Source organism: Paralichthys olivaceus, chromosome 21 (assembly GCF_024713975.1).
Source record: "Paralichthys olivaceus isolate ysfri-2021 chromosome 21, ASM2471397v2, whole genome shotgun sequence".
Lineage (NCBI taxonomy): Eukaryota > Metazoa > Chordata > Actinopteri > Pleuronectiformes > Paralichthyidae > Paralichthys > Paralichthys olivaceus.
The window spans coordinates 8,225,166-8,238,400 of NC_091113.1; the positions used below are offsets into that span (position 1 = coordinate 8,225,166).

At 44.8% G+C, this 13,235-nt stretch overlaps 1 protein-coding gene across 8 annotated transcripts in view; it reads right to left on the reverse strand.

The window, feature by feature from the left end:
- LOC109645089 (C-terminal-binding protein 2) overlaps nucleotides 1–13,235 on the reverse strand; it is a 90,861-nt gene that overhangs the window by 10,102 nt on the left and 67,524 nt on the right. For all 8 annotated transcript variants that reach the window (XM_069517917.1, XM_069517916.1, XM_069517914.1 and 5 more), the window contains 3 exons: nucleotides 6,905–7,059; nucleotides 3,010–3,154; nucleotides 1,128–1,334 (listed from right to left, as the gene is read on the reverse strand). In XM_069517917.1, the coding sequence (XP_069374018.1) occupies nucleotides 1,128–1,334; nucleotides 3,010–3,154; nucleotides 6,905–7,059 (507 nt within the window). The remainder of the gene's footprint in view (nucleotides 1–1,127; nucleotides 1,335–3,009; nucleotides 3,155–6,904; nucleotides 7,060–13,235) is intronic.

A 13,235-nucleotide genomic window follows, 5' to 3' on the forward strand; every position in this document is an offset into this window, starting at 1 on the left:
TGTTTCTGAGGAGTAAAACTAATCCAGGGAGTAATAACTAAAACAATAGTACATCTAAAACAAGTCACGTCAAATGAATCTGTCAGAGTGTTTTTAAGAGTGCACAGGCTTTAAAGGATGGAAGGTAACTTTAAGTGCTCCTGTGTCTATTGTCGCCACCAGAGCCAGAGGTTTTCTTTTTATAATCTTTTTTCTGTGTCTTTGCAGCCTGCAGAGTTGTGCGGCTGGCTGTGTGTGTGTGTGTGTGTGTGTGTGTGTGTGTGTGTGTGCAGAGTCCCACAAACAAACACCAGGAGGCCTCCGCTTTCTCCTCAACCCCCCACTGGCAGTGGACACTGTGCTGGATACGACATGAGCCAGGGAGACGGGAGGAGGGGAGGAGGTGGATGGAGGTGGGAGGATTGGGTGAGAAAGAAAAAAAAAGGGAGATTGGTGGGGGCGCTTTTCTTTGCCAGGACCCACTGCACAGTAAATCTAGGCAGATGTCTGGGACTTGTAGGGGGAGGATAAGGTTGTGTGTTTATATGTGTGTGTGTGTGTGTGTGTTTATGTGTGTGAAAGGGGGGGGGTATGTGGACACAGAGATAAGGTGGCACTCTGGAAAGGTTTTTGAGCGGACAGAGAATCTGTCAGCCCAGTGATGTTGTTGAGACAGGGCAGAATGATGCACAAACACACAATCAGCAGTAAAACACACACACGCACACACACACAGAATCCACGCAGATGCAAGGGGTCTGAAATGGACGAGGGGCGAGATGTCGAGGGATCACAGCGACGCGGTAGAGAAGTTGAAGACAGAAGAAGGGAGAATAGCGGATGTAAAACGGTGAGCGTTAGAGCAGTGTATGAGAGCAGAGAACAGTGGCAGAGAAAAGGAAGTCAGCCCGCAGGGAGGTGAAACTGACAACCTTGAGATAATCTGTGGGACGGGCAGAGGGAGAAAAATAACCTTATCAGGGCAGGAAAGCAGAAGGCACACTGAGCAGGGAGAGGATATGAAAACAGAGGGGGAGGCATGGAAACAGAGCGGGAGAGGAAAAATAAAACAAGAGTAAACGGAAGAAGGGAAGAGTTTAAAATCCACTCAAAGAAGCGGAGGAGTAAATGCAGATTTTTTTATTCACCGAAGCCGATGAGGCCGAGGGTTTCGCCACGGATGCGGGCGGCGCCGGAGGCCACCTCGCGAATCTGCTCCACGCTCTGGACACGCGTGCCTTCCCGGAGAGCCTGGTAGAGCCAGGTGTTTCGCCTGTAAAGGTTGAGGATGTGGCACAGGGTGGAGTCCGCTGTCTCCTCCACAGCCGCCGAGGGAATGTTACACACAGCGATTCCTAAAGAGAGAGAGACAGAGGGACAAAGACGAAGAAAAGGGAAGAGACAAAAATATCAATATAGTAATTTCAAATTTTTTGAAACATGTCATTTTTTTATTAAATAATTAGGATACTGGGCTTTGTTTGTTTGTTAGTTAGCAGCATAACACAAAAACTACAGAATGGATTTCCATGAAACTTAAGGATGTGATATATATAAGAAATAATAGAGATCTTTATGAAACAAAATGTGCAGAGTGCTAACATCTATAAAGAGATTTAATGAGGGAAACTGTACGGTAATAAATATTCTCTTCAACTTTATCAGAGAATGGATATTTATGCGAAATATCCATTCTCTGGATTCAAAGACAAGAGTTAAATATGTTTAGTAAGTGATTGATTTTATGTTTGAAACTGAATGAATTTGATTAATTGTCCAATATTTCTCTCAATATTTATCACATTGATTCTCCTCAAGAGAGTTTAACCACAGAAAACCGAGGCTTTCATAATGCAATTGGGTTTTTGTTATTACAGCTTTCACATAAAACAATAACAAGACATTGTGAAACCATTAAAATATGATCCTATTAAAAGTCAAGGTAAGATATATTTAATTATTGCAGAGTCTAATTCTATGTTAACTTGTGAATGTGTAAATGTCGCAACTTTCAGACACTTTCAGAAAACTTCTCCTTCAGTGCATTGGCTCATAATTGTGTTGCATTCAGGGAACTCAAACCTCCTGACCCTGTGGTATTACCTTGCTTATCTTCCACAACACAAAGGTTTTTTTTTTATATTTATTTATTTCACTGCCACACTTAAGCACTTCTGCCTGCCCTCGCTCTCCTCTAATGTCCTCATCCTCACCCTGTATCTCACAGTAACAGCACAGCCGCGTCTGGACAGCAAAATAATAATTAAAAAAACAGAGTCCGCTCAATCAATGGCCCCTTTTCTTCTCCCCCCCCAAGAACCGCAGTCATATCAGCGCCGCCTTCTCCAGCCGCGATAGCTTTTGACTCCTGCGTTGCGAGGCAAAGCGCCTTTGGTGAGTGGGTGGCGGTTAGACGCAGTATCTCGTATTGGCAGGGAAATGGCAGCTTTGTCAAGTGTAAGGGCTGTTTGAGCCACCAGCCAGCAGATAGACGTTCAGAGGAAAGACCTAACTCTCCTCTCGCTCTGTTTTTCCTGGTTTTCTGTCTCTTTGAACGTTCTGGCTCACAGTGGGACGTCCACCATTCACTCTTTAATTCAGCCTTTGATACCGCTCTTAAAATACATATTGTATGGAAAAAGGGAGGAAGCAGTAAACACGTTCAGAGCAGCCCGGCTGTGAGCGAAATCACTGTCTACTGTGTGATCTCATTTCGACCTCTAAAGGCAACGCCCACCTTCAGCCAACAACCGCCATTTTAATCCTGCATGTTGCAGGTATTGTATGTATTGTACGAAATACTCATGAGATAAGAGAAAACAAATGAAACAAAAAATGCCTAAATGTAAAGGGACTATGGGGTCATTCACTGATTTGGTCATGGGAAACATATGGAACCAACATTTCCTGTGTTTTGGATCCTAATTAAAGGAGATGTGGGCTAATGAACTTCAAACTCTTGGGTCTGTGACTGATCTCTGTCAATATATTTTGATTACTGCTCATGTTTTAGCAGTGAAGAGTTCGTACCCAGCTCTCCAGCAGCCTTGATGTCGATGTTGTCGTAGCCGCTGCCGATGCGGATGATGATGCGCAGAGCTTTGAACTTTTCCAGATCCTCTCTGGTCAGGGTGATGGTGTGGTACATCATGGCTCCCACCGCCTCATTGAGCACCTGCACACACGCACATTCAAAAAAAGTTTGATCCAGTTATTCATACAGACCGTGGAACATGGCTACCAGCTCATCTGTGGTCATAATGACCCATGACAATCACAAGATCACATTCCTCCATGAGTGCCATGAAAATCACATGTCTGCCATGAGTTTGGACATTTGAGCCAAATGTTTAAGATTTCACAGCCAAGAGGGTGGGGGGTGGGGGGGGGGTTGCAGTCATCACATGGTCACCAGCAGCACTGACACACTGTCCTGTTACAGACCGGAGCTGGAAGTGGAAACAAGTCATTACATTGTCTGGAGGGGGCCGTGTCTCTGCCTGGTCATCACAATTGCTCTCAGACCCCGAGGGTGTGTATGGACAAAGGATGTGGACAAGTGACTGCACAGAGAGGTCGTGGTGGCAGCTGATCGCTGGATAAACCTTGACAACACGTGGCGGGTCAATGATATGTTTTGTCGAACTCTGATGACCTTTTGACCCATTTTCATCCAACATTAAAGTGACAGAGCAGAACTCAAGATGACAAGCTCACTAAACTAAAAGCACTAAGCACACACGCATTGTGGTTCTACTATTGTTCGATCTGTGAATAGACTGAATATGAAGATGGACGACATGTCTGCACTTCCCCCTACTATCAAGAAATGTAGCTAAAATATCCTGGATAAGAAGAACACATGCATCCATTTTGTGCATTTCGAGCCAGAATCTGCACAGTAGCAAGATCCTGTCGATACACATGCTCGACCAATCACGAGTCAGTCTCAGACGTCAATCATGTTATTTCACCTTGTTTTATTGCATCAAATAATTGATTAAAATGGAAACATGAAGACCTGAACATACAATGTGATAAGAACTACCTAAAGATTACAGAAAACTTTGACTTTTTAGTTCGTTCCATGTCCCATTTGTTAACATGGAGGAGGTGGGACTTATGACTTGTGGCTAAAAAAACCTCAGTCTGACTTCAGTCCCCTCGATGAGGCCGTCGCTGTGAAAAACTGCTCCTCTGCCACTTGACATGGACAAGGTGACCCGGTCTGATGTGGATCTGAACTGTTCCCCCTCAGTATCAGCCGCTGTCAGCACCTACATCCCTGCCCTGCATTAGCCTTCCTGTGATTAGCAGATTAGCTCTGAATTTCCATACAGCTTTTATTGGAGCAGTGTGCTCGGCCAGGCCCTTTCAGATACTAGTTCAAGGTTAAAACACTCCTCACACTCCTCTCACAAACACACACACACACACGTATCTCCCCCTGGGCTGAGCCTGGAGGTCTGGTGTTGTTTTTGAGCTGGAGGCGTCTTTTAGTGCGAGCAGAGAAATCGTCTGAATGTAGTTTACTTCAATGGAAACTCTGACCTAATCTATACCCCCACCCTGACTCTCCACTGTAACTAAAGCCTCACTGCTTTCATCGTTTCTATCATTTCTGATGACGCCCGGGTTTGGCAGCGAGACCTTCCCTTTTTGGCCCGGGCGAGCGTGAGAGACAGAGAGAGACACAACTTAGTGGTACTCATCCTGTGCAGTGTGTGTGTGTGTGTGTGTGTGTGTGTGTGTGTGTGTGTGTGTGTGTGGTTTGCTGCAGAGAGATTTTATGGCTATGAAATCATCCCACCAGTGAGCAGAGTGGATGTACTGGACGTGAGAGCTGGTTGTAACAGTGAGAACAGACTTTCTCCACCTGGCAGAGAGGATCTGCGGTTTTTACAAGGTCTTTTTTTTTTTAGCATGCAGCACTTTTCAAAGGGTGATGTGGTCGTAGTTACAGGACTACACGATACAGTATGTTACAAAGAGAAAGCTTGGATCCTTCATTGATCATAACTTTTAAATCCTCTTCGGCAGTAAAGCACAAATGTGGATAAAGACTGTAAAAATGAATGAATGAGGCTAACATGAGGCTTAAATAATAATAAAACAGCAAGTGAAAAAGGACAAGTTTGATATTTTGGGATGATAAAACCAGAGTCTGTCCAGTAATGATGTTATTGAAAGAAATAGAAGCGGATGAAGAAGAGACAGAAGAGGTGGATGATGAAGTAATAGATTAATTGGAAAAATTGGAAGAAGAATGATAAAAAAAGGGAAACAAGTGGATGAAGAAGAGATAGATGAAAAAGAAGGAGGAAGAAGAAGGAGGAAGAAGCAGATGGAGTGGAAGAAGAAGAAGATGTGAAAGAAATGGAAAAAGTAGAGATAGAGGAAGAGGAAGAAGAAGAGAAAGAAGAAAAGGAAGAAGACATCGGAGAGGAAAAAGAGGCAGTAGAATCCTCTTTTAATTGTCGAATTATGTTTTGACACACAGGAACTTCCCATCTTTCTTTGTGGCGGTGAGAATTTAAAAAAATAATAATTCCTTTAACGAGTGCTGAGACAATTAGTGGAATTACTGATTATTTGATCAAGAGAAAATTAATAGTCAAACACGGGGTTTAGATGCCAAACCTTCACGAGTTCCAGCTTTTAAAATGTGCGGATTTGCTTCTATTATCTCAGTTGTACGACAGTAAAGTGAATATCTTTGTGTTTTGATTTGTAGCTCGGGCAAAATAAACGATGTAATTTAGTTCAGTGAATTGAAGAAAATCCCTGTGGATCATTTGCTTCCGTGATTATTTCAGCCCTCAGCTTAACACCACAATTGGATGAACGGCATTCAACAGCAGTGAACAGAGTGTTAGGCCAGTGTTGACACTGAGCCATATGGGCTACCGTCCAACTCCTACAAGCCACATGTGACTCTGAGGCTCGACGACTGTGAGAAAGACGAGGGATCATCGACCTTGGATGATGATGATGATGATGATGATGTTGGGGCGAAGGTGCTGCGTGCAGGATTTAAAGTGATATTGTATCTCTTGATCAGTACTGGCCTGCGTGTCCTTCTTTCACCCGAAAAAAAGAGCAGAGCAGGTGGCAGCTTCGACATAACCTCGCGCCACTTTCATACTCCGCCCTCGACCAGACTTTCCTGTAAGTTTCTGTATCTGTGGCTGAAGGAGAGGTTGGCAGCTGGTGCCTGCCCTCACAACATCGCAACCGAGAATCATCAGCGAGTGCGTCTACGCATCCAGGAAAGCAGAGATTGGACATTTTCAATCTACATCGCCCCTGTGGGTATCTAGGCAGCGAGTTATTACAGTGAACTGCTGAATACGCTGGCGAGGTGAACATTACAATCATGTTTTTCCTGATAAGGCAGTGTTAAAACAAACAAAAAGCTCCCCGCTCCCCCCTCTCTCCACGACGCCCGAGGTCTTTGATTGAATTGATCTCTATGCAAATGCATCATTTTTTAATATGTCCCATTTTCATAAAAACAGCGAGAAGAAAGATGTGGCGGCTTCTCGCTCTCGTCTGCAGATGGAGAGATAGCACTTGGGCGATACCCATCTCTTTGGCCATGTATTGTTTTGCAGCCATGGTGCAGCATAAAAAGCAATAAAGAGCCTCTACAAGCCAATGTAATTACACTGCATCCCCGCCGTACAAGAATCTCTATTAGAACAATGGCACTGATACAAGCACAGCGCTCTGTGGCACAAAGTGACATTAAATCATAATGAAGCCACTGTATTTTAACTGGCAATTGCATATGGGGCCAATATAACACATAACACATATCGGCGCTGTGATAGGAATAAGGTGGCAGGTTCCATCTCTCCATCAACTCTCTGCAGTTGTAAAGTGTGTATGTGTGTGTGTGCATGTGAACGTGTGTGTTTCCTACCTTCTCGTGTATCTCCTGTGTGGACTGAGCGTCGCAAAACGCAACAGTTGCCAAGTCTTTCAGGATGGGCATCTCCACGGTGCAGTCACGCCCATCCAGCAGCGCCACCAGGGGGCGCGGATGCATTGGCCCGTTCATGATTTGGGGCCGAATACCTGGAGATAGATGAAGGAAAAAAAAGAAAAATTATTTTCATATACAAGGGAATATTTTTTCATAAACTTTGCTTTCAGACATTTGGGTAAAATGACCCTTTTTACATACAATATGTCACTCCAGCTGTGAGGGGGGTCTCTCAATCAAAACAATATCAAAAGACCTAGTTTGATGATAAAGCCGTGGGTAAAGCAGATATGATGCAAACAAAATGAAACGTCCTTATACTTAAAATTGGGTTTTAATACTAGTGGAAACATTTTAGATAATGTAAGAACACAAGTCAACAAAATATATAAGATAGGTCTAATCATTTTTAGACATTTTAAATGTTACATATTAATTCTATAAGTGTTTTTTTTTCTTATTCCATTGAAATGATCATGAAATGACGTTGTCCAACTGGCTGGAGTCAATTCATCGCTACTTTCTTACAAGGAAAAAATACAGTAATCATCTGCTCCGTGTGTGTGTGTGTGTGTGTGTGTGTGCATATAACAGCACTTGTGTGTGCACATGTTCTGATTGCAATATAGCAGGAAGCAGGGCTTCTCCCAACTAACAAGTGTTGCTCAATAAATCAATGCACCTACTCAAGACTGGATTAGACCACAGCCTCACTGACAGGAATCCTCTCCTGTCGAGCTCTCACACACATGTGAACATAAGAGCAGACTATATACAGTATGAAGGTGCTGCACATACATGCACTCAATCATAGCAAGAGGAGAATATTCCCTTGTGTTCACGTACGACAACTGCACAGCAACATGCACACACTTCGCTTGTTCTCATTTCTCAGTTCAAAGGAGAGGATCCTACATTTGCTCCACCGAGTGCAACCAGCAGCTGTGGAATAGAGGGAAAAAAAAGAGAAAAGGCTGCACCTTTAGAAATGAGTTTCACTGCTGCCCTGCCTCAAAAGAGCCATGTATCATTGAAATGGAGAGCGCTGGAGAAAAATGCTACAAGCCTGAAACAAACCCACAGCCAAATCACATCTGCACTTCAGTGCACTTCACAAAAGTGCACGTTGTAATTCTGGTTTTTGTCTCCGCTCAAACTCATTCTCCTTCCCACTCGCCACTTTTCTCACTTAGAGTGAAGAGAGCCGAGGAGAGCCGAGCTCCCCGGCGGCCTGACCTTCTCACATATCCGACTGAAACAGACGTGTCACCTTGAGCAGACAGACAATTACCAGTCCTGCTTCATACAATGTTAACAAGTGAGGAGCATCAATATTCATGCTGAGGAGCGGAGTGCGGCTCTGACACTAGCATGTGGATAGATGGACCTGATAAGGAGAGCAACATTTCCCCACTGAGTGCCGTCGCCCTGGCACTGCTCAGGTCGTGATCTTCACATGCACTCGCCAGCTCTGGATCTGTCCAAGCTGACAAAACAGGCCAAAGAGTCGCCAGAGATTTCCCTACGGATGTTTCTCTGTGATTTCATGACATCACTTTTCTTATCTGGTGTTTACGCTCTCTCCTCTGGTTTGCTTCTAAGATGCATATCTGGACTCCAAAGCGTGACCTCACTCTGTGCATGCGTGTGTGTGTGGCGTGCAGGTGTGTGCGTTGGTGTACTCTTAAAAAGTTATCCCAGGGATAAGGATGACGTCAGGGCTCGAGATAAGTAGGACGGGGGGGGTGAGAGGAGGGCTCGTTAGAGACACGCTCCATGGGATTACGGCAGCAGAGGAGGCTGATTAGGGCAGATAAAGGTGAGATTATGAGATGAGAAAGTTGTGTGTGTGTGTGTGTGTGTGGCCGTTGCACAAACAGCCTGAAACCCACGGCGGGGGAGACAAACAGGTGGGAGGGGGAGAGAGACAGAGAGGAGTGAAATTAAAATGTACAACGAGCGTACATAAAAACAGACTAAACACTGCCTGTTAGCCTGAAACGCTCCCAGGAGCCACATCAGGGAAGAGGAGGATGAAAAGGAGGGAGAGCAAATAAACGACAGGAGACGAGCAGAGAGAAGCCCAGGCTGACGGAAAGCGAGCAGTCCAGCAGAACACAGCCTTTCTGGGCAAAACGGGGGGGGGGTCGGAGTGGAGTTGTCGTCTCCCTGTGCCTTCCGCTTGTTGTCATGGCGATCCCTTAACAGGCTTTGGCTGCCAGTTTAATGCACTTTATTTTTGGCACCGCTGGCATGTGCCCGGGAGTTGAGGTCAGAGGCGCGAACACCCGTATCCTCCTCACACTCACGGTCGTAAAGGGCGGAGGAGATGTTTTCTCTCCTGACAGACAAGACAGAGAGCTGCCGCCACCCCCCCCCCCCCACCCAAAACCCACCACTGCCGTTTCCATGCCTACTCATCACACTCCCTGTTCAAGATGGATGACATGTCGACGGCAAGGTTGATGCATGGCAACTTGGCTGTCTGTGCCACATCTGCAGCTGACAGCTCGTTGAATATTAATGGGGCAGCTGGTAAAGACTGGGCGGCGATGGCCCGAGAACCAAAACATCAAACCGGTGAGGGTGTCGGAGGGCGCGCTCGTGCACTTAATGCCTGGACGCATCGGAGACGGTGCGTGCATGCAAACAGGTGCTGAGAGGAAGAGTGATCGAATGAGAAGAGAACGAACATAAACTTTCATTAGTACCAGCTCTCAAATATGAGGATTATCTGCTCACCTTGAGCGCTGATACATGGGAATGGGCTTTTCCCACTGTTTTCTGAAATGTTATAGACTAAGCAATTAATCTACTAAGTAGAATGAGACCCAGTGGAGCATATCCCTTTTTGTTTGGATCCGCACCAAACTGTACATACTCAGATATATGCCTGATCCACAAATTATTCTTTGAGAAAGTGAAAAACAAATTCTTGGATAATCTCCCTTATTTGGATTGGCACCAAAATGTAATGGGTTCTTCTCTGTAATTTTGTGTAATCTTGCTCACAAACCCACAAATGAATGGGCAGGGCTAAGAACACAACCTTCTTGACGGAGGACACTCATCTTTAGATCCCACGTGAAGCTTAAAGAGGATGAAATGCTGAGGATTGCACCTCTTCCACATCAAACAGTCATTTAATATAATTTGAAGTAAAATCAAGAATATTGATTCAGGCTTAAAATCGGCATGACTGTTTCCATCTCAGAGAAAAGACCCAGGACACCTGTTACCGTCTCATCTAACCAGTAGTTACTTGTGTGTAACAAATGATACGCAGCAGCAGTGGGTGTGCAGGTGAGAGGATGAGGCAGCAGGGGAGCGGAGCGGCTGGCAGGCTGCATCCAACCCTCAGGCAGAACTTCGACAGGCTGAACTCCATGAATCATCCGCTGGGTTTCTCTCCGTCTCTCTGACCTTTCAGTCCCTCACTCCTTCAATCTCCCTCTCACCGACTCTCACCCTCCGCTACATCTCACTCCATCATTTGCAGTGTTGTATTTCTCTGTTCGCTCCCCACGTTATCTGCTTCTCCTTTCCTTTAACTCACGTGAATCTCTTTCACACCTTTTCTATCATTCCTCCGCTGTCTTTCCGTAATCACCGACCCTCCTTCCTCTGCCATCCGTTCACCTCGTCTGTCATTCATTCTCTTTCCTTCCCTATGGTTCTTTCTTTCCAGGAGCTGCAATGTGTGTTTGTGAGTCTCCTCCTGTGTGACAGATTGATTCTCACTCTGCTGATTTTGATGGAGGGGAGGCATGGAGGTGACAGGCAACACTCCTGCTGTGGTAAACTGACAGCATGTACATCAAACCGGTCTCATCCAGAACCACCGGGTCGTTTGTCAGCCGCACAACGCTGCCACACACGGTTCTGTTGTGGTGTATGTGACCCGCTTTTCAGCACCGCCCCAATTTGTGCATTAAGAACAGTCTGCAATAATGTATGTGATTATCTAGAATTTAATTTAATGTGTTAAACTGTTAAAAACGAATTATGGACAACAAAGTAAAAAAACGGATATATCTTCATATCGATATCGTACTTTTCTCTTTGTCTTTACTTAAGATGGTAACAGTTCAGGAGCAATTTTCTTTAAACGTTTCACCGATTTCATCAATAACTTACAGATCAATAAAGTCAATGGATCGAGCTTCAAACGGAGTTCTGCACTGAGATCTACATTACAAGCAAGAATTGTTTCAACAGCATTTAAATGACATTTCAGTGTCAAGGATATTTAAATAACATGTTGAAAGCTAGTGCAGAAATGAAACATAGGGTGTTCAGCAGGTCAGTCGTGTTCTCCGCAGCTGTAGGCCGCCTGACCGCAACCAGCAGCAGATTCAAGCAGAGTCACGAATCGAACACACATACACACATGTTATCAAATCCCATCTAATGTGCACTTTGAGGGAAGGGGTGGGGGTGTTGCGGTGTGTTGCTGGTCATGTCAGAACCGCAGGAGGCAGAGTGCTCTTAATTTCACTCCTCCATTAATTAATCTCCCTCATTTCCTTTCTTCTGTGTTCTCGCTTCCTCTGCTTGTTGCTAAACTCTTGCCAGGCTCCGAGTGTATGTGTGCGAATGTGTACGCGCCTGTATGAGATGATTTGGGATGAGTACATTTTCACTGGGGGAGGCAGCTGCTGTTATGAGATTTCCCAGCCAAAAGAATAAATACATGTAACACACACACACACACAGGCGCGCGCACAAACACACGCACACACCCTGCTGTGTCTGTGTAATGATATCTCTGTCAGATGTAGGGCTGCAACGAATGACTTTCTCCTCACTCAGTGATTAATCCAGAAATGATTTTCGCTCCTGATCAACTAATTGCACGGTTTATAAGATGTCAAACACACAGCGACAAATCAACCCTTCAATAAAACTCTGCCACAAGCGACAAGAGCTTAAAGTGCGGTTTTCTTATTTAATCTGACAATAATCCAAAGAATTATTCAATTTACAGTCGAGAGATAAAATTATTTTGTACTGATGCATGTGATTAATTATTTATCATGACATAACAAGAAGGATCTGCCTGAACAGTGGAAACATACATGACCATGAATCATCAATCACTCTCACAGCAGCTATGTACATGTAATTGAATAAAGGCACCATATAATGATTTCTAAAGGAACCTTTCTACTTGCTGAAAACCTCGGATTTATCATGTGGGATTCAAGATGATGAAAGTGGGCCTTGAATCTTTTTTTTTTCAAAATTGGTAGATATTATGTTACGATCGTTTCACGTCCTTGTAATAAAAAGGTGGTGAGCTCAGATAGCACTTTAAAAACATTTTTCTCAATAGGAACGCACAAGTCATCAAAAATGAGAAGTGGGTCACGACTCAAAATTATTTTGGAAATCTAGGTCTCCGCTTTTTTCTAAACTCAATCTCACTCATTCATCAGTATTTCTATTCTTATCATTCCTGTACAGCAATGGTTCTCAAATTCTTTCATGTAGACTCTCTTCAGAAAAGGAATAGGTCACCTTACCATTTTTCTTAAATGATCCATTAATAATGAAACAACTAATTAAAAAATAGAATCGCGGTGGAAACTCTGTGAAATTCAACTTAAATACCTCTTTACTTTTTTAAACGCAGGTAAACCTGCTAAAAAAAGGCAATTGATTCCCATCGTCAGAATAGGAGTTTTTTCCTTTCTGTTTTTTCTACCTCGATATCCACTCCCCCCTGCAGTGACTCTAGTTCAGGAACTGGTGCATCAGACAAAAGCCTGTGGAACCCAAACTCAGTGCGGGATGGAGGCTGCAGTTCCTGAGCCAGCAACACTTAGTCAGAGTCTGGCAGCAGGACGCAGCAGAGCGGCGCACCGGGAGATGAGGCCAGAGTTTCCATTATGTGGTGAAGGGAGCTGGGATTCTCTTCCTACCGCTGGCCTCTGCTGCCGGTGTTATGTTGCCTCCAGTGAGGCGAGGAGGGACCGGAGAACAGGGAAGCGCAGTGTTGTTGTGGTCAGGAGTGGAGGAAAAGGAAAAAATGGGAGGAGAGGAGAGGAGTCGCCACTTAAGTGGTAATGGGAGACTAGACAAGGCCTCCACCATACTATCATCATCTGCTGCCACCGGTTACCTAGCAACTCCAAGCTGCGGTTTGCAGGTGGCTCCTTCCTGACAACAAGGAACGGCTGCTGCTGCTGACCGCAAACAGCTACGGCCATTTACTGGGCCACCTTGAGCATCACTGCGCTGACCCACCTCCTTACCCCAGTTAACA